The sequence below is a fragment of the Oryx dammah genome, unplaced genomic scaffold, assembly GCF_014754425.2.
Source record: "Oryx dammah isolate SB20612 unplaced genomic scaffold, SCBI_Odam_1.1 HiC_scaffold_28, whole genome shotgun sequence".
NCBI lineage: Eukaryota > Metazoa > Chordata > Mammalia > Artiodactyla > Bovidae > Oryx > Oryx dammah.
In genome coordinates, this window is record NW_024070212.1 from 92410126 (window position 1) to 92432614 (window position 22489).

General features: G+C 36.4%; 1 protein-coding gene across 14 annotated transcripts in view; it reads right to left on the reverse strand.

The window, feature by feature from the left end:
• The window catches only part of OSBPL9 (oxysterol binding protein like 9), a 172980-nt gene that overhangs the window by 12855 nt on the left and 137636 nt on the right, over window positions 1-22489 (reverse strand). For 8 of the 14 annotated variants that reach the window (XM_040231154.1, XM_040231153.1, XM_040231147.1 and 5 more), the window contains 5 exons: window positions 11915-12005; window positions 10514-10618; window positions 7686-7845; window positions 2425-2537; window positions 2175-2293 (listed from right to left, as the gene is read on the reverse strand). In XM_040231154.1, the coding sequence (XP_040087088.1) occupies window positions 2175-2293; window positions 2425-2537; window positions 7686-7845; window positions 10514-10618; window positions 11915-12005 (588 nt within the window). Of the gene's footprint in view, window positions 1-2174; window positions 2294-2424; window positions 2538-7685; window positions 7846-10513; window positions 10619-11914; window positions 12006-15551; window positions 15591-22489 lie in introns of all 14 variants that reach the window. The other 6 variants (XM_040231150.1, XM_040231144.1, XM_040231158.1 and 3 more) reach the window with 1 other exon arrangement.

Genomic DNA, 22489 nt, shown 5'->3' on the forward strand with positions numbered 1-22489 from the left:
CACTATCTGGATAACATGCCATTATGTCAAGTTGCTGAAACACTGATATAAGTGAGCTAGGCTAGGCTGTCTTTAACCTGGGTTCAAATACTTATTTTGGTGTGAGGAGGCCATAGAAAATTTATTCAACATCTGAAAGTTTCTGTAAAAGGAGGATAATTATATGCCTTTCTTAAGTCTTAGGACTGTTTTGAAGACCAAGTGAGGCAAACCGGATGTGACTATAGTAATGTTTCCAAACACTATGATGTATTTGGAAAATAACTCTTTATAGAAAACATTTAAAGTGAGAAGATATTATTATAAGTAGGAAAATGAGATATAAATTTAGGGCATTATTGTAATACTTTGACATGCACAAGGGAATCAAGATTTCACAATCTGCTGACAACCACAACCATGTATGCCAATGAAGATTTCGAAAATATCTAGTAAGTTAGCAAAAATTAACAAACTTTTAGTGGCTAAAAAACCCAAACATGGAGCATATGGCAGAGGAAGCTATGAGAGGCAAGAATTACACATCTGACTGCAGCACATCCTCTGGTTGCCTGTGCATCTCCCTACTGGATGAAGTTTGATTCAGTTCAGGTACAGGCTATAGGTTGCTGTGAGTCACAGGGCCCTCCCACACCCCAAGGGGTGAATGTAGATTAATCTAAACCAATCTATTAACCTCCTTTGCCAGTGACTGGCTTATGCATGCACTGGCTGAGCTTGAGTCAATGGGATTCAACTGGAAGTCTGACGGGCCACTGTGGAAAATGATGTGCTCCCTATACCAACAATAAAATTCATGAAGATAATTATTTTTCCTGCCTCTTCTTTTTTCTTTTTTCCTGCCTCTTGACATACCTGCATAAGGATGTGATTAACTGGAAGTGTGGCAGTCATTTTGCAATGATGGGAAGACGGGTCTGAGTGTGAATGTCAGCATGCAAAGGATGGCAGAGCAGAGAGATGAAGGGACCTAGATTGTTTCTCACATTGTTGACCCACTATGAATTCATCAATCCTGGAACTACTCTATTTCTGGACTTCTCATTTCCTGAGATAGTAAACCTAGTATTGTTCAAGATACAATTAGGTGGTTCTTCCATTACTGGAGACCAAACCCAACCAAGGTAGAAAGTGTAGGAAAGAAATATAAACATCAATATCTAAAATGAAGCCTTATTTCTCAAATTTGAAGCAACAATTCTGCTCCAGCAATTATGCAATCAATCTAATGCTCAATGAAAAAATTCTGGAGGCAAGCTCCTGCAAATATTCTCTTACCTAGAACTTCTCCAGCAAGTATGTTTGTTGCACAAATTAATGCTATCCTTGTGCTTCTGCTCTTAGATTTGGGGTAAAAATTTTTATTATACACACTTACTAGAAAGTATTATGGTTTAGTTTATAGATTTTGAAATCTACAACCAGATTAGAATCTCAGTTCTGCCACTTAATAAGAAGGACTTAGCCAAATTACTTAATCTCTGTGAGCTTTAATTTCTCATCTATAAAATGAAGTTAACAACCACCACCAACTCTGCAGTGCTATGGTGAGAATTAGGTGAAAGGAGAAGGCTTTTAGCAGAGTGGCAGGGATATACACAGGCACCTATATACCAGTCTCTTGTATCAAGCAGGCATTCTGTTTAGAGCACCAAGTTTAAATTCAAATTCAAATCCAGAACCATAATAATTTTATGGCTCAATGTATATCATACAATTTCCCATTCATTACCTGTTCCAATATCCATTTTGCATATGCAAAACCCAAAGGCTATAGAGAAAGGAACTTGCTCAAGGTCACAGAGTTTGGTAATAGCAAAAGTCGGATGTAAGCACAGATCCTCTAACCCCGAGATCAGAACTCTGCTCATTTTGATTCTATGCATACTACACTGCTTTGGGTTTTGTCCAACTACTAACCAAGCCCAATACTACTCCCGCTTTCTCCCAATAAAATCCAAACCATAATTTATACATACTATCCCTAGGAAATTACCCTAGTTTTACTTATGTTATTTATTTATAAAATTTTCAGTTTACTCAGGTACATATATAAAAAGACAAAAGTATAAATAGAAATTACATCATCATACTACGTGTGCGGATACACTCACCATACAATCACTGAGAATCTACATATATACATTAACAGCAAAACCAAATTTGATTCTTACCTTCGTAAGATCCATTCCAAGTCTAACCTGTGACAACAGATGCATGATAACACTCTTGTGCTCTTCCACCGACCCTGCCTCCCCTTCGTCATCTCTATCATCATGTGAATCAAAAAGGTCTAAAATAAAACAAATCTTCTTAGACTGGTGTTACACTGGGCCAATCTGTGCTGTTACCAGTATCATAAATAATTTTTTTCAAACAAATATTTTTAAGGAAATCAAGTTAAAACTCTCAAAGGCTGCTTACCAGCATCGCTTGTTCCATTGGACATGGAAGAATTAAGTGATTCCGTGGTATCTGGACGCTTTAGACTATTTCCCGAGCTGCTGTGTGTCAAGACTGAGGCAGATCCAGAGGAACTAAAAAATATTAATCACCTTCTTAAGCTTTTTAAGGAAGCAATTTAAAATCACAGTAAGACGTTAACCTATAAAGCTACTTAAAACCAGTATATGCAGATAACTGACAGAAACAAACTAGACCTTTAAAGTTAGCTGGTTATATGCATATATATATGCTTGATTCTCTCCCCATCAGCTTCATGTTTTTTGCATGGTGTATGCTCACATGTTGAAAGGCCATGAAAAATTAGTAAGGTTTTGCCTCTTCATGTAAGTTTAAAACTTGAATTCATTTTCCAAATTTGTTTCCTTGCATAAATGTTAAGTATGTCGTAATTCTTGGCAACAATTTCCAGAACCTCAAAAATGATATAAATCTATTAATTGGTCTCAGAAAAATGTTATTTTTGAGATCCTTTGAAAAAGCTTACACAGGTTTTTCCTAGTCAATAAAAACCATATTTGAAATTAAAAAAATAAAAAAGTACATTAACTTTTATAAGTAAATTTATGGTAAGTGGTATTATGAGCTGATTAACAGGGTCTAAAGAAAGCTCCCTCTATTATATAGCTCTGATCATAACTACCCAGGACTAATATTTGTACATTAATAAAAGGATGATCTAAGTTTACTTATTAAGGGTAAAAATAGAAACCAAATTTCTCATACTGCAGATATTATTTATAAAATGGTACACACATTAAAGTCTTTTATTGCAAATTTATAGATGCAAAACACCACTGTTCTTCAGTTGCTAAGTTGTGTTAGACTCTTTTGTGAACTCCATATACTATAGCCCACCAGATAGGCCACTCTGTCCGTGGGATTTTCTAGGCAAGAATACTGAAGTAGAATATCATTTCCTTCTCCAACAAAACACATTATATATGCCAATTTAAACATAGTTTGCCTTGATTACTTTCTTTTGATTTCTTATTTAATGATAAGTGTGATATTTTTAAAGAGCAATTTTAGGTTCAGAGCAAAACTGAGCAGAAAGTACAGAACTCCCATATGCACAACTTCCCCACTATCAACATTCCGCACTTGGTGGTACATCTGTAGCAACTGATGAACCTACATGACATGGCATTATCACTCAAAGTCCATAGTTTACAGTAGGGTTCACGCTTGGTCTTGTACATTTTATGGATTTTGACAAAAGGATGTCGATAAGTGTCCATCATTGTAGTTATTGCAGAGGATAGTTTCATTACCCTAAAAATCTTCTGTGCTCTGCCTATATTAGAACATTAGTTCACAGAGAAGTTATCATTGCGACAGGTCTTTAGAAACTGAACGGCGGAAGGACTTAAGCGTTCCAATTCTCTTCCTTCAGCGAGAGAAACTGTAGATAGAAACTTGACTCGATAGCTAGAAAACTAGTGATAGCAGCTGATGACCAGCAGGTGGCACACAAGCTCAATGCCTACAGACACAAGACAAACAGCATCAATATGAGAATGGTGGTGATGGTGGTGTAATTGCCAAGTTGAGTCTGACTCTTGCGACCGCATGGACTGTAGCCTGCCAGGCTCCTCTGTCCATGGGATTTCCCAGATAAGAATACTGGAGTGGGCTGCCATTTCCTTCCCAAGGGTATCTTTCTGACCTAGGGATCGAACCAGTGTCTCCTACATTGAAGGTGGTCTCCTGGATTGCAGGCAGATTCTTTACTGCTGACCAACCAGGGAAGCCTAAACATGTCAACAAGGTCAGGGGGGCTTCCCCCAGCAGTAAAAGAATCTGCCTGCAATGCAGGAGACCAGGTTCGATCCTTGAGTTGGGAAGATCCCCTGGAGGAGGAAATGACAATCCACTCCGGTATTCTTGCCTGGAAATTTGACAGAGCCTGGCAGGGTACAGTCCATGGGGTCTCAAAGAGTCAGACATGACTGAGCACTCCCCATTCCATAAGAAAATGGAGACCTGGAGCCAGCATAGTCAATTTGAAGGGATTTAAACTCCCATTAAAAAAAAAAAAGTCAACAAACACTGTGCTGGCCAAATTAAATAACTATAGTCCCTACCAGTTTTGGAATCTAGATTAAGGCATATAAATAAGGAAGCATGAAGGTTCACAGATCATATGTTTGTTATGAGGTGGGTACTGGGAGAGCACAGAGAAGGAAGTTTCTAAGGAGAAAAAAAAAAAAAAAACGCCTATGAGCCTGCAGGTAACTTTATAGACATGCCTATTACAGGTACAACAGGTAAGCAAGCATTTAAAATTTAAGGAGTACCCCTAAAACTGGGGCCAGAGGCTGACTATCAGTGCTGTAGTAAGGAGGCTAACCATATCATCATCAAGCTTTTAATAAATATAGTTAGGTTTCTAGAGGATACTCAATTCATTTTTATATCTATTTGTACTATGTTTCAAGTAATAGTTAACGTCCCATGAAGGAGACTTTAATTCTTTTTAAGGAAACAATGATTTAACACTTCAGAAATCAATAATAATCTTTATTTTGGAATTTTCTCCCAAATGCCTGTTTTCTTTTAACCTATTATAAAAATTATTTTTCAAAATTAAAGTGAAATTTTTATTGGCAAACTGTTAATAATGCTCTTGTAATAGTTTACTGCCCACATACAAACATTAAGAAACCAACATGCTAAAACTAACTCTTTCTGCTAAACTAGTCTTCTTGAATGTGGGCTCAAATCTCTCTTCCTCTCATGTTTGTAACAGTATGTATTCACCTAATGGCATATATTTTACGTTTCTCACACTGAAATGTTGAATTTGATCTACTATGTAACAAAACTTCCCAAATTAATATAGTCATTTTCCTTATAAATTTTGAGATTCTGAACAGTTATGGTACAATTACATATGATACTGTATTTCTCAGTTCATGTGCAAACTTAAAGAGAACTGAAGTGCTACACAAGATTTCTTATTAAAAGAAACCAAGGATCAAGGTCTAAGTTTGGCTGATGGTACTCAGCTTGGAAATTCACATATAATCTGTGACCAAATCCCAAATTCCAAATCTGTACTGTATTTCAAAGCAAACCCCAAACTGCAACGATAGCACTTAGTCTTAAAAAATACCCAACAAAAAGTAAGCCAGTTAGATCTACAACAAATATAGGAACATTAAAGCAAATAAATGTTAATTTGCTTTCTGTAACAGCTATCGCTTACTGCATACTTATTATACATGCCAGACATTACTGTAAGCACTTGATTGACATTATTGTCATCTACATGTTCACAACAACTCCTTGAATTTGAAACTATTATCATCCTCAGTTTACCAACAAGGAAACTGAGGATTACACAGGTTAAATAACTTGACCAAGATCACACACCTGTAAAGCAAAACAGATTTAGAACCTATTATTTCTCTCTAAGATTCCAGAATCCAAAGTTTAATCACAGCAACCTATATACTACCAGGGATAAAAAGGACTTTGCTGACTGGCTATCAACGTGGGCTTCTCTGATAGCTCAACTGGTAAAGAATCCGCCTGGCACTGCAGGAGACCCCAGTTTGATTCCTGGGTCGGGAAGATCCCCTGGTGAAGGGATAGGCTACCCACTTCAGTATTCTTGGGATTCGCTTGTGGCTCAGGTGGTAAAGAATCTGCCTGCAATGCAGGAAACTAGAGTTTGATCCCTGGGTTGGGAAGATCTCCTGAAGAAGAGAAGGGTTATCCACTCCAGTATTCCGGCCTGAAGAATTCCACGGATTGTATAGTCCACGGGGTCGCAAAGAGTCGGACACAACTGAGTGACTTTAACTATTATGTAAGTGACTTCATGTGTAAAGAAAGGCCTTTTCTGTACAGTGGAACACACCTAGCTTTGATCTGACAGTGTAAAATAGGTCAAATATCTCCTAATAAAAGAAAATCTACCATCACTATCTGCCAGAATCTGCCTACTTTGTATCTCTGGAGTCCACATGCTTCCCTCCATTCCTATGCTATGACCGTAGCTCAGGTTATCAATATTTCTCAATTTCCTACCCAGTTTTGGCTGGTCTTCCTACACATAATGCATTCCCACTGCACTCAATTCTGTCCAATTTAGGCATATTTTTCTTATCTATTTTTCTAAAAGGTAGACCTGACCAGCAGCTGCCATCACTTGCGAGAAAATGTTCAAAATTCATAAAAGGCTAAAAGGACTCCTTCATGACCTGGCCCTTGTCAACCTCTCCTGCATCCTGTATCTTCTTAACCACTCCCCACAACTTATAACCACACTCAGCCATGCTCACTAGCTTATAACTTCTCAAAGAAACCAAGCCCCTGCTGCCCCCAGGCCTTTCTTATTAGGGTTCCAGCTCCATGAGAACATTTTCCATTTCCCCCTCCTCTTCTCAGCCCCATGACCCTTCTCTCTCATCCATGTCTCATCTTAGGATCACATTCCCTCCGTCCTCTGTGAATCCTTTCTTGACTTCTCAGAACTTCAAAATGCTCCCAATTCTTCCTGGGCTGATTCTTACAAAGTATATTTCACACTAAATTATAAATGTCTGTTTTCGCCACAAAAGACTATGTTCCTGAGGGGAAGGATTGGCCCTTGTTTCACTTCTGTATAAGGTGGCGCCAGTGATAAAGAATCCACCTGCCAATGAAGGAGACACAAGAGACATGGGTTCAATTCCTGGGTCTGAAAGAGCCCCTGGAGGAAGACATGGTAACCTGCTCCAGTATTCTTGCCTGGAAAAATCCATGGACAGAGGAGCCTGGCAGGCTTACAGTCCATGGGGTCCAAAGTCCTGAACACATCATTCCTCTACCTGGCTAGTACAGAGCCTTACTTATAGGTACCTGAATACCTTCACTCTAATACAAAACTAGTAGTAGTAACCTCCCTCTTATATGAATAATTCCTAGCATCCTCACTTTCATTTGACCCTCTCCTAATGCTGGTTCTATAGAAATAAGGCCCAAAGTTCAATGAACAATACTGGCATGTTACCACAACTGATGCTAACTTATTTCATTTGAATTAAATCGGAAGTAAAATCAACATTCTCACAGAACTAGCCTTGCTCAATAAGTCAACTGAAAACAAGCTGTGTTTTTCATTTTTTCCAAATAATTTTTAAAGGAGCTTGTCATTAACACCAGTTTCAAAATCAAATCACATTTTTAAAAATCAGGAGACTCATTTCAATACAGTTAGTTCACCTACTCACTCTATTAAGCGCTTTGGTGATGAGCCACTCTGATGGAATTCATCTGCATCATAGAATTCGTCTTCACTGCTAGAGTAAGAGAACTCTGGGACTGTGTTCGGAGACAAGTTGACATGGCTTGGAGAAGTCAGACTGCTACTAGGGGGTGAGTGGCCACTGCCTAGAAAGTTAGAATAGTTTTAAATTAGACAATGTTGGTAATAGGAAGATATTAGGAAGATGGGGTCAAAGCAGACCTATTAAAATCAAGAAATGAGTTAAGTTGGCAGAAGTCCCTAGACTATTTGTAAAGAAAATCAACATTTAAACTAGACAAAGAAAAAGGCAAATCACATTACAGAATGGGACACAGCCTTCTAAATAAATGAAAAAATGCTATGTGTCTTTGATAATCATCTGGGGTTCATTGTTTAGTAATAAAAAATAACAATGAAAGTATCAAACAGAACAATGAAGTATTGAGAGCAATTTTTAAAGTATTTACTGAGCATCTAAGGACTCTCAGGCAATTTATGCCAAACTGCTACCAATGTCTGGTGGAGAGTAAAGTCACTGCTGACAATTTAAAAGCAATGCCACACTTCTAGAAGAAACAAGAACAGCAGCAATAAAAATGAATCCAGAGCCACTCATGGATTTTTAGCCCATTCCACGGTCTATGCTTCAACAGTTATGAGAGCACATCCACCTGCCACTCTCAGTTACCATGTTCACAAAGATATTTTTAAAACATAAACACAGAAAGTTTGCTGCCTAAATAGGCAAAGCTTTTTGTGTGAATGCCAGAGATAGTTCATCTTAGCAAATGACTTTAAAATCTTCTCCCCACCCACCTGCCCTGCTCCATACCAGCAGTAAGATGGGAAATAAAATTTCCCTAATTGAAATAAGGGGGAAAAAATGACAGAGAAAGGAAGAAAGAGACCAGGAAATACAAATGATTAAGTAATATGCAAATAGTCCTGGCAACCACACAAAACTGAAAATGTATTCAAGAAGAAAATGAGTTAGAATGGGAACTGTAATCCAAAGAATTGAGTTTTCCTTATGAGAAAAAATATTTTTTATGTGTTAATGACAGAGATAAAGAAAAGAAAGATGAATTTAGGTTGAAAAATCAAACGACATAAACCACAAAAGATTTCTTTAAATCCAGCTACTCTAAAATGTTATATATTTATAATGCCTCCTGGAATAATTTATCCTAAATTATTTATCATTATTTATAACTAATTAATGACTCTAAACTTCATGTACATAAAAAATGCGAACTTTTTCAAAGTTGTAACTGACTAGTATTTTATATTTCCAAATGGATATATTTTAGCTATTTCAAAATTCTAACATAATTCCTCCTTATAAAAAAAGAAACACAGATACCATTTTAAAAATGGCAAAGTGTAATGATATACAGAAAAAGTCAGCCAAACATTTCAACTTTATTATTCAAATTGCTTATCACTTTACAGTTTCAAATAAGAGAGCTCTTCTTGTTGCTTGCTTTTTTTGAAAATTAAGAAGACATATGGTTCAGGCTGCTCAATATTAAAAATCCAAAGTAACAGCATCAGCATCTTTACTAATTCAAATTTCATACTGGGCTAAAAATCACAAGGTAGCTTTCCATTATTACACAGGAAATTCCCACCCAGCAAAGAATCTGTGGAGCAATAGCAGGGGGTCATCTCCCATGGCTTTCACATGGTTTTGATTTTGGCTTCCAGGTGTAATAGGGACAAAAACCAAGTGCTCCCTTGAGTTTGATTCAACTGATAACTCAACTAACCTGATTAGTTTTAAAATAAGGAATAAATCTATACTAAATTGACAGCATCCTTGTGAATCAGAGAAAAAAATAAAGACCAGGAATCTAAACAAACTAAGAAAATGCAAATTAAATCAAGTATCCTTTTACACTTATAAAATTGGTAAAAAATGTGACAGATAAATCTATCCATGAAAATATATTATGTGCCCAAGTTTCTGTTCAAGAGTATTCCCTGAAACACTGCTTATAACAGGAAAATACTCCAATCAACCTAAATGTCCATCACAAGGAAAACAGCTTGAGGAGCTTTAAAAAGTATGTTGCAGACCTAAGTGTATAAACACAGAAAGCTCTCTAAATGGTTCTCGGTTAAATGAAAATTGAGAAAGTCACAGAGCCATATGATCTCATTTAGGTTAGAACAAAAACAGTAATAAAAGTATGCAATACAGGTAGACACGTACATACATGTATGCAAACAACAAACAGTAGAGAAGATTTACAGCTTTTGTTCTCATACTTCTGTATTATTTGATTCCTTTACAATAAGAGAGTATATAAAATCTAACCTGAGCAATTTTTTTTTTAAAAAGCCAATACATATCTTCAAAATAAATCTCAACAAATACACAAAATTCTGCAATAATTTATTTCATATAAATTATCAGTTCAGTTCAGTTCAGTCGCTCAGTAGTGTCCGATTCTGCGACCCCTTGAATCACAGCACGCCAGGCCTCCCTGTCCGTCACCAACTCCCGGAGTTCACTCAGACTCACGTCCATCAAGTTGGTGATGCCATCCAGTCATCTCATCCTCTGTCGTCCCCTTTTCCTCCTGCCCCCAATCCCTTCCAGCATCAGGGTCTTTATAATTATGATTAAATGTCTGGTTCAATCACAAAGCTAACCATACCTCATGGATGGAACTATAAAGGTAAAACTAAGGTATCTCCAACGCAAAATATACCACCTTTCTTCAATGTTTTCCCATCAATAATCAAACACAAATCTCAAATGTTAATGGGCAGTTATGAGAAGTAAAGGAATCACACAATCTGTACCTGTACTATTTGGTGTTGGAGTCTGATGATGTCCCAAGGTTGCTAATACAGGTCCAACTGGTAGAGAAGATGGACGCTGCTCTGACTTACACAACTGAGTAGGTTCTAGGAGATTTAAGATGTGAAATAAGTGAGAGAAAAAGCCAAACACAACTTTTAACTACAACTCTGTGGAATTCAAAATCTTAAAGACCAGTAACTTTTGAGACTGTACTCCAATAAGTCACTTTTCATGCTGCTACTCCTTTCCGATGCCCTATCCTCTTTAAACTCAATGATGGTAGGCTACTGAGTACTGAGACACTAGGTGGGATTTCAAAGACTAGTCAAGATAGGCCAATATCTTAGTACAAATGTTCTGTACAACCAGCAAATGCTTCTGATGATAAACTGTTTCCTCCCCAAGGATGGGCTTCCCAAATGGCTCAGAGGTAAGGAATCTGTTTGCCAGTGCATCAGACCTAAGAAATTTGGGTTTGATCCCCAGGTTGGGAAGATCCTCTGAAGGAGGGTATAGAAACCCACTCCAGTATTCCTGTCTGGAGGAGCCTGGTCCATGGGTTGCAAAGAGTTGGACACGACTGAGCAACTTAACAGGCACACAGCATGCACCCGAGGATTAAACCACATGTAAAATCTAAAATGTGGCACATTACTTCCTCTTTAGACTCATGAGATATTATGCTAATTTTCTCCTAAGGAGAAAAAATTCCTAAAAAGACCTCACATACTTGTAAGTAATTTTAAAAAGATTTTTTTTCCCCCAGTAAAATTTCTGACTTAACTTCATCACCAATGAGAACATTTCACCCAACAACTGAAATGTTGGATACCACAAAAAAGTAAAAGGAATCAGTGGGTGTTGGACCTAAGCCCTCCTTTGCCAGTTAAAAAAAATGTATTTATTACTCTATCCTTAAAAATACACATGTGTAACTAATCAATAGGCATCAAAAATTTCATTCCTCGCTTTCTCATTATCCTGAGTCCACCATAAAGACATCACTTGTATAATTCAGAGTTGTAAAGAAGACACAAAAATAGAACACTTCTGGGTTACCTTCAAGTAGACCAAGGTATATTATGCTTTCCTTGGTAGCCATGAACCCTAGGCCATAGGATTCAGTCCTATCAGCTAATCCAAGTAATCATGTTTGTCTTCCATCTCACTTTGAAAACCAAAACCTTTTGAATTGTATTTTAAAAGCTCCAATCCCCAAAATAGTATCATTTTTTTCCAGTTCATTTTTGGCTGTATTTGTGTGTGAGATTCCTTTTACTTATTAAAAAAAAAGAGAGAGAGAGAGAGCGAGCTCTTCAAGATTTTTACAACTGCCATTAAAAAAATTTTTTTTGTCATTAATGAATCTGTGAAACATTTTTCCAAATACTATACTATACCTGGAGGTAAGACAGTCTGGGAAGGCATTGTGTTGACCACAGGTTCCAAGGGACTAGGTTGATATATTGCATCCACAGGATTAATAGTACTCTGAGGTAAAGAAGCACAGTATAGTTATTTTTATTGTAATTACCCTTCTGGTGTTGACCCTCTCAAATGTATGAAATGCCCATATTTCTGACAGCAAAGTCCTGGGAGCAGCAATACAGACATGTTGGTCAAATTTCAAGGAGGAAATAAAACAACTTTACTATACAGCAGGCTAAGAGTTTCTTATAAAAAAAATTTCTCAAAAAGCATAGTAAGGAGGAAAAATGAATGAATTTGTCACATAGAAAGGTGAAGCCAAACGAAAACACATGGAAAGAGTTGTAGAATGGTTTCAGGAAGCCAAAACAATAAATTCTCAATTCAACTCAGTGCTTCTCAAATTTTTAATTCAACACAAATATCAAAGTGGGGAGAAATGCTCTTACTTTGGAATTAATGAGCATTATACCTATGACGAGCTAATATACTTGCACCACTATAATCTTATCTTTACACCCCATACTATTGCCACCTTCCATCAATGTGTATTGCACTGTATAGGCATCTAGTTTTACAGTCACTGAAGGCAAAGAAACGTATCTCCTAACTGGTTGTTGTGGGGAAGAAAGCTTTTTTTTCTGGAGGATTTAGAAGGAAAATACTCAAACATGTAGTTACATTTGAGAGAGAGAGAGAGAGAGAAAGCCTAGGTTTTCTGACTCCAAGCCAAGAAACTATTTTACCAGCATAATGGTATTTTAAAAACAAGACTCCACAGCTTCCTGATTTTTTTTTTTTTTTGGAGGAGGGTGAGATTTTAAATCAAGGTCTTTGCCAAAGTAAAGTTTAAATCCACCATTTAGAAGACTACATTAGATAAAAACCAAGAAATTAAGTTCTTCAGCTTTCCTTGATCTAGAAAAGTAAACTTCAAATATATATTAGGTAGAGCTTATAACAGAAAATACTAAAATAGAATTAGAAAAGATGTATTTTACTGATGAATGAGTTTCAAAAGCATTTGTGAAAATTTAAAAGCACCTAACAATGGAATTGAGATAATGGGAAAGTTTCTTATAGCATTCTTATTTAATACCTAAGTTAATTTTTTTCTTAAATCCCCTTCTCTGTATACAGAAAAATCACTAAATCAGATCTCTTAAATTAAGTAATTTAAACATAAGAATTCTGTCACAACAGTCTATCTACCATAAATATTCTAGGCCTAGGAAATAAAGGACACAGAGAAGAAACTCTGAAAACAATAATTAATAATTTATAAAGTGGGGAAGGTCCCAAACCATTAGGAAAAGCACAGAAACAGACTTAGAACTTGAATTCCTAGAATCCTTGCTCTACCAGTGACCTGGCAAGTCTAATCTGCTGTGGGCCTCACTTTCCCAGTGTATAAAATGAAGAAATATCTGGATGCTATGGTCTCTAAGGCTCTCTGGTTATTACTTTAGGATTCTATTTTCAGATACCAGGCTGGGCCATAATAACTAAACAAGTGTCTCAACAATCCTGGAGCCGTTCTTAGAACATATTTCTTATTTTTACATAGTAATTTTTCTCTAAAGGGACCCAGGTGCTTTAACAAAGGCAAAATCCCACTTCTAATACTTTGAGCCATAGGAACAAGAACATGCTGCCTCCTTATTCCCACCTATTACATTAATGTCAGTAAAATATATAAAGACACTAAGAAATAAAATAACTTTGGAAAAATGGACCAGAATTCTATCTTTTGAATGCAATGTTCCGTTTTTCAAAAGCCCAAGATTAGGCTTGTCAATCCCACAGAACACTTTTAGACTTTTTAAGATGTATGTTAAAGGTAACAAATATTTCTTGCTGCTGTTGTTAACAGAAAATACAACTATTCTACACATATCTAACAATCTGTGATCAATCAACTTCAGGCTAAAATATGTCAAATAACATTCTATGCTTTGCTTTAAAAGAGAACGTGAAGAGCTTGAGAAGTGCAAACAAATGACAATCCCGAGCCCTAATCTGTTAACATTAATAAAGTTCATGCAATACAACACAAAATATATTAATTATATATACATACATGTATGTATAGCTAACATTTATTGAGTACTACGTGCCTACTATCTTACAACAACCCTCTTGAGGTAGAAGTCACTTTTCTTTATAGATGAGGAAAAGAAGACTCAAAGGTTAAGTAACTTGCCTGTAGTCACAGCTAGTAAGTGGCAGGGCTAGGTCCTAGCAGTCTGGGTTCAAGGCCTAAACCATAAACAACTCCTTTTTAAAAAAAAAAAAACAAAACAAAAAAACTCTTAAGGAAAAATGCTATGGTCCCTACTCAAATGATTCAAATATGTCTGTTTTCTATAAGTTTAGATTTTCTATGAGTATAAACTTTCTAGATGTTTTTAAACTGCAAATAATCAAACATTTTTGGTATGCTTTATAAAACTGTTGTTTAACATAATAAAAAGTAATTGATGTGCTTGAGGGAAAAGAGATAAAAATAACTGCCATCATTAATTTTCCTTAAGGTATTAGGGAACCATGAAATTCTAGATAACTTACATAGTCTTTTTCTATGAGGCTTATAATCTTAACTGCTATCTCAGGAAGAGGTATGTTATATTGTATTGTGTTTATATCACATAGTTCTATTAAATCACCAGGGCTCAAACCCTGAATTCATACTGTGAAGAGAAACAAAAATTTCAATGTGTTTAATTCAAAATTTTAAAATGTTTCTCTTATCTCTGTTTTCTCAAGAAATATGTAAACAACACAGACATCTAACTTGGTGTTCATTTTAAAGCAAATAAAAAGATAACATACTCATCCTTTCAAGTATAATCATAAGATGGTTTTGCAGATTTACAAAATGAGTTTGCAGACGTCTGGCATTTGTAAAGCCTCAAGACTAAAAAAAGAGATTGCCTCATGCTTCAAAAATACAGTGTGAACACAAGTCACACATGTATCATAAAATTAGGGAAGCTTAAACTGCAAACCTTCAAACTCTAACTTTTATTTCCAATAAAATTTTCTTTACGGTGGGCAAGCTGAATATAAGGGAAGAGTAAAAAACCAAGGGGAAGAAAGAAGAGAAAATGGCTATATGTGAAAAAATTCACATTGCAACCTGCTGCTACAAAAAAGCAGTACACACCACAGTGGCAGTGACAGCTAACACAATACACAAAATCTAAAAAGGAAAACATATAATTAGATTAAGATATGTTTCAGTACTGTGTCCCCTACTTTCATTAGCAACAGTTTGCCAAGAAATGTAGCATTGTGAGTTATGCAGTATTTAGTCATAAAAGCCGCATTTTTACACCATGATTAACCCATCAAGTTAACACATGCAAGGTGATTCAATAAGAACCAACACTTAATTTTAAGATCTAAATTTCCCCTCCAAATGATTGCTAAAAGGCGGCCAACTGTAAGAGCTCAAGGAAAATTGCAAGAATCAACAATAGAGAGCAGTGAGTGGGTAAAAAGAGGGATTTGTGTTGAAAAATAAGTGGAAATTCAGGCTTCTCCTGACATAACTGGTTATTAATGCTCTGCAGAAGTAAAGCGGAGTAAAGATTAGATTAAACTTACTATAATTCCATCTGCGTGATTCTCCGCAATATACTGGTCCTTAAGGAGAAATGTTAAAAATATTAACTTCATTCTTTCATTTAAGTTAATGCCTTGTGTACTCTCTTCCCTAGTAAGAAAGCTTATTTTACTGTGTAAGCAACAATGTTAGAAAACTACTAATCTGTTTCCACTAATATAATTTCACTTGTCCATTCCTAGCCAAACAGAATTCTAACCAAGAACATGGAAATTATTTTTCTATACAGGCATTTAATTATTTGTAGAAATATCCTACTGAACTGTGCAGTCACATTGGTACCAATGATTAAAGGAGACACATTAATTGAGGATTAAAGGTCCTAAATACTTCTGAGTTTAACTTAATAGCAAATTATTCTGACTCTCCACACCCCCAATCTCTTACTGTACTGTAAAGATATGACAATCATATATCTTTAAAAACTTAGGATAGATACAACTTCCCATATTCTGGCTACCAGCCCCCAAATTATATTCTTATAAATAGATGGTCTGATTTTTGTCTCAGTAATCATAATTACTATAACCACAGAATGATGACACAGGGGTTAACACATACTACCTGGCAGATATTTTACATACAGCCATAGACCTCAGAGATATTCCAGTCCACCACAATAAAACAAGTATCACAATAAAGCAACTCACACAAAGTTTCTGGTTTCCCAGTGCACATAAAAGTTGTATTTACACTATCCTGGTAGCTTATCAAGTGTGCAGCAGCATTATGTCTTAAAAAACAATGTCCATACCTTAATTTTAAATACTTTATTGCTAAAAAATGCTAACCATCATCTGAGCCTTCAGTGAGCTGCAGTAGTAATTTCGAAGAACACTGATCACAGATCGCCATAACAAATATAGTAATAATGAAAAAGTCTGAAATACTGTGAGAATTACCAAAATGTGACAGACCACAAAGTGAGTAAATGCTGCTGCAAAAATGACGCCAACAGACTTGCTCGACACAAGGCTGCCACAAACCTTCAATTTGTAAAAGGTAGTATCTGCAAAATGCAACAAAGCAAGATATGTGTGTATATTAATTTACCTATTCCACCTACAACTCTATCAAGTAGCTACTATTATTATCCCCCCTGGATAGATGAGAAAACTGAGAAAGTGTGAGAAGCCAGGACTCCAAGATATATAGTTTAGTTCCAGAACTCATGCTCCTTAAGACTCGTCTCTCCTCTCCAAGGATGTACTTAAGAAGAAGTTGGTGGAAAGTTATTGAACATATTTGTTCCTGTAACTATAATCCATCTATTAGTAATACACAGACAATATATTTAGCTTAAAACTGTTAATGTTTCAACTCCATACTATCAGGAAGCTTTCAAGTTTTAACAGAAATTGATACTTGGTTTTGGTTTTAAAGTTAACAGCCAAGTTATATCTCATTTATGTTTAACTCTTTAACTATGGAGTTTACTCAGAATCTACAACACTGAAGGGTTAATCAAGAACAATTTAAAGATTAGGGGATAATTTTTTAAGAAAAGCATTAACACAGCAGGCCTGAAATAGCTATCCTTAGAAAAGCCTGCCTACAAAGTTGGCCTTTGGCTGGTGTCTGGGAACTTGGATTTTAGGAGGGTTCCCAGCACCTAACTATCATAAGGGTACCTCACTGTGCCTGAACTGCTTAAGCAACCCAAATGGTTGATTTATACTGAACACCTGCTTTCCTTTTGGGACTCTGGAATTTTGATAAGTGCAAGGTAGAGAGTGCTTACAGGACAAGACCCCAATAAAAACTTTGGGCACCGAGTCTCTAATAAGCTTCCCTGGCAGACATTTTACATGTGTTGTCACAATCTGTTGCTGGAGGAATTAAGCACACCTTGTATGATCGCACCGGGATAAGACTCTTGGAAGTCTGGGCCTAGTTGCCTCTGAATTTGGCCCCATGTGCCTTTTTCCTTTGCTGATTTTGCTTTGGCTCCTCTGCTGTAATAAACCATATCTGTGAGGACAGCTACATGCTGTGCCCTCCAAGCACATCACCAAAGCCAGGGGTGACCTTATAAACTGCCAACACAATGCATACTTTCTTTGCATATCCTTGAGAATAAAAGCATGTACATAATTCATGCTGGGATTTGCACAAGTAAATTAAATATATATTTACAATATCCAAAGTTTCAGTAATTCTTAATAGAGGCAGTTGAAAATAAAGTCTTGAGAACTATAGAGAAAGGAAAATTTTAAAGTTTCTTGCTCAGACGATATTTTATTTTACTTTTAGTTTTCTACTAACTTCTAAACATTAAATTGATTTTTTCTAAAGAATTTCTCCGAAATACATGTAAGCGGCAATAAAGTGGAAAGAAACACGGGGTAGATTAAAATTTCCAAAAATGGCCCCAACAAGAGGTAGAGTTCATGGCCCCTATCCTCAAAACTTTGTGATTGTCTCTACCAATAAACAAAAAAGAAGTGACTACAACTTCTGAGACCAGGTCACAGAAATGCCTTGTTTTCTTGGAACCCAATCACCACACCGTGAGAAAGGCCAAAAAAGAACTATGTGGAGGAGAACCTCGGCTGCAGCTCCACTTCCCAAGCACGTGAGTCATCTTGAAAGGGCATCCTTTGGTACCTCCCCCTACTCCTGCAATTAGGCCAACAATAGGCACTGTGTGAAACAGAAACAAGTCATGAGACCTACCCAAATTATCCCAGATTTGTGAGTAAAATAAATGACTGCTATTTTAAGGCAGATTACACGGGTTTGCTATATAGCAACACATTATTGATATAGTACATCATATTATCTAGGAAAACCACCACTTTTACTTCTGGTGTAACTTAAATAAACTTAAATATCCAGTTTTAAGATAAATAAGTACTAGGAATGTAATGTACAACATGATACATATAACTAACACTGCTGTATGTTATATATGAAAGAGGCTAAGAAAGTAACCTTAAGAGTTCTTATCACACAAAATTTTTTTTCTATTTCTTTGATTTTGTATCTAAATGACATAATGGATGCTCACTAAACAGACTGTGATAAACTTTTATGATGTATTAACAGTAAAGTCAATCACACCCATAACTTACACAGTACAGTCTCCTGTATCTCAATAAAACTAGAAGAAAAAAATAAACTTAAATACATGACAAATTTTTCCCTCAAAGTGTTCTCAATAATAAATGCTATCTACAGGGTATTTTAAGGCAGGGTTTACTATTTTTGTTACTGTTGTGCTTTATCTTTCAAGGTAGAGTCAAATCTAGATGAACCTACAGACTATTAAACGCCTTACTACCAATCTATTCCCATCATGAACTTAAGGAATTTTGTTCTATTATTTTAAAGGGTTTACAACACTCATTCCCAACCCTACCCTACCTTTCTTTTTAAAAATTTTATTGTTCTTGTTTTGTATGTAAACCATAAGTTGCCATTTATCAGGGTCAGCTAAAGCTCAATTTCAAGTACTACTGAACCAGAGATTCAATTGAAATCAATGTGAATTATGTTAATTCAACAAAGAAAGGATCTAATGCTATTTCCCACTTAGATTATAAATATGTTTATCAGATTTTACATCCCTCATTCCTTAGTACAATGGATATTCTCTTCTTTAAACAAACCAACATGACTGAGATCTGGAAATATGGTCATAACAAATACACCAGCACAACATAATTTGGGAAGACTTTTGACCATAATTATAGACTCCAGTATTTTAAAACCATGCCTACCAACAAAATCCATGAAATATATTCCCATCTTTCTAATAAGGAAATGGAGTCTAATGAAAGCTCTCTTAATTATGAGCCTATACATGTGCTTATTACATAAAATAAAAAATAAATATGCTATGGAGATGCAAGAAAATTTTCAATTCAGTTTGATGACATTCAACAAATGGGACTAGGACAACTGGATATCCACATTCAAAAAAAAAAAAAAAAAGAACTTGGATCCATACCTCACACCACAAAGATTAACTCAAAGTAGATTATACACCGACTTAAATGTAAGAGCTAAAACTATAAGACTCAAAAGAAAACAGGAATAAATCTTTGTAACTGAGGCTTAGGCAATGATTTCTCAGAAAAATCACCAAAGCCAAAAGCATTAGAAGACTGATAAATTGGATTTCATCAAATTTAAAATCTGCATGCTTCTCAGGACACTATAAAGAAAGTAAAAGGACAACCCACAGACTTGAAGAAAAATTTCTAAGTCATATATCTGATAAGTTGTATCCAGAAGACATAAAATCACCCTTACAACTAAATAATAAGATTAAAATATCCATCTAAAACAATGTGCAAAGAATGTGAACACTTTTCCAGAAGTGCAAATGAAAATCACTGTGAGACACCACTAGAACGGCTATAATGAAAAAGACAATCACAAACGGTGGTGAGGACGTGGGGCAAATAGAACCTTTATGCATTATGAATAGAATATAAAATGGTGTGGCTATTTTGAAAAGTAGTCTAGCATTTTCTCGAAAAGTTAAACAAAGAGTTACCCTAAACCAGTAACTCCACTCCTAGGTATGTACTTAATAGAAATGAAAATAAGCATCCACACAAAAACATCATACACAAATGTTCAGAGAGGCATTATTGATAATGGTCAAAAACTGAAAACAAGCCAACTGTTGTATATCATAAACAAAATGTAGTATATCATTCAAAAGAATATTATTCAGCAATAAAAAGGAATTCGGTCCTGATTCATGCTACAACATAGATCAACCTTGAAAACATTATACTAAGTGAAAGAAGCCTGTCACAAAATACCAGATAGTATATGATCCTAAATATATATAAAATGTCCAGAATAGGCAAGTCTGTGCTGTGACATGTGTACTCAAGTCATGTTTGACTCTGTGGCCCGATGGATGGTAGCGTGCCAGGCTCCTCTGTCCATGGAATTTTCTAGGCAAAAGTAATGGAATGGGTTGCTATATCCTACTGCAGGAGATGTTCCCAACCAGGAGGTCGAACCTACCTCTCCTGAATTGGCCAGGTGCATTCTTTACCACAGTACCACTTGGGAAGCCCCATAGGCAAGTTTAAGACAGAAAATAGATTAGTAGTTGTGAGGAATTAGAGCAGAGGCAGGAGCAAGGGTGAGTGAGGGAAAGAGGTATAGGGATTGAACTCTTCATAGGTCTGGTGTTTCTTTGTTGGGGGGCAGTGATAAGGATGGACTAAAATTAGATTATAGTGATGGCTGTAAAACTTTGTAAACATACCAAAAAACATTAGAGCATAAACTTTAAATGAGTGAATTTTATGATGCATGTGAGAGTCAGACCATAAAGAAGGCTTTGAGTGCCGAAGAATTCATGCTTTTGAACTGTGGTGTTGGAGAAGACTCGAGAGTCTCTTGCACTGCAAGCAGATCCAACCAGTCCATCCTAAAGGAGATCAGTCCTGGGTGTTCACTGGAAGGACTGATCTTGAAGCTGAAACTCCAACACTTTGGCCACCTGATGCGAAGAACTGACTCACTGGAAGAGACCCTGATGCTGGGAAAGACTGAGGGCAGAAGTGGACGACAGAGGATGGTTGGATGGCATCACCAGCTCAATGGACATGGGTTAAGCAAACTCAAGGAGATGCAGGACAGGAAAGCCTGACGTACTGCAGTCCATGGGGTCGCAAAGAGTAGGACATGACTGAGCGACTGAACAAGAAAATCTCATTAAAAAAAAAGTCTGATAAATTAATGAATGGTGAGATGTAAAGAAAAAGTCTACACAGAAAAATATTCTAAGGAAAGAATCTGGGATCCAAGGATAACTTAAAGATATGTCTACTTTAAAAGTATCTAGGTGGCACAGTGGTAAAGAATGTCTGCCAATGCAGGAGATGCAAGAGACGTGGGTTTGATCCCTGGTTTGGGAAGATCCTCTAGAGTACGAAATGGCAACCCACTCCAGTATTCTTGTCTGGAAAACTCCATGGACAGAGGAGCCTGGCAGGCTACAGTCCATGAGGTCGCAGCATCAGACACCACTGAGCACATAGCACACGACATGGTCAGACAACTCAGTTCTAAAATTATAATCTAGAGTTGTGAAGTCCAGTCTGAAAGCCACTAATCCCATGTAGCTATTCAGCAGCTGAATGTGGCTAGTTCAAAGTATAAAACATACCCAGGATAGTAACGAAGTAGTGCCAAGGGAGGAGGAGAGAGAAAATAAAATATTTCATTAGTGAATGAATTTTTATATTGATTACATGTTGAAATGATATTATTTTGGATATAACAAGTTAAATAAAATACATTACTAATTTCCCTTGCTTGTGTGAGTTGTGACTTCTGGTCATATCACCTAATCTTGATGAACTAACTGGTCAAGCCCTCTGCTGTAGGGGTCTCCCAGATTATCTTCACACTGCTCCCTCCCCTCACTCCTTACTTCCTCTGCAGTTCCCCATGAATGGAACACTGCTGTCTCTACCTATGGTTCAAAGGAAGAATGAAGTTATATAAGCTAACACAACTTACCTGAAAATCCCAATAACCAAGGAATGCCCAAACTTTGCTACACATTAGAATCAAGCTGGGAGCTGCAAAATCCAGTGCCTAGGTTGACACACCACAGCAACTACAAGAATGTCTGGGAGTGGGAACCATGCATCAGAATTGTTAAAGGCCCCTCTGGTGGTTCTAACATGCAGCAAAGTTTGGGAACCAATGCACTAATTCAGGCAGGTGGGAAGCTTTAGGGAATGAGAATTAAAAGGAAAGACTCAGAAAACTGGAAGAAGATTAAAACCCAACCTCTGCATACTAAATCAACCCCAAACAAGAAAGGTATCAAATTATCTATATTCTTTTTTTGGCCATGTCTATTTGGAGTCTCAGATGAAAGTATCTTTTCCAGAGTAGCTGATTCCAAAATTTTATTAACCCACCAGGGCAGAAT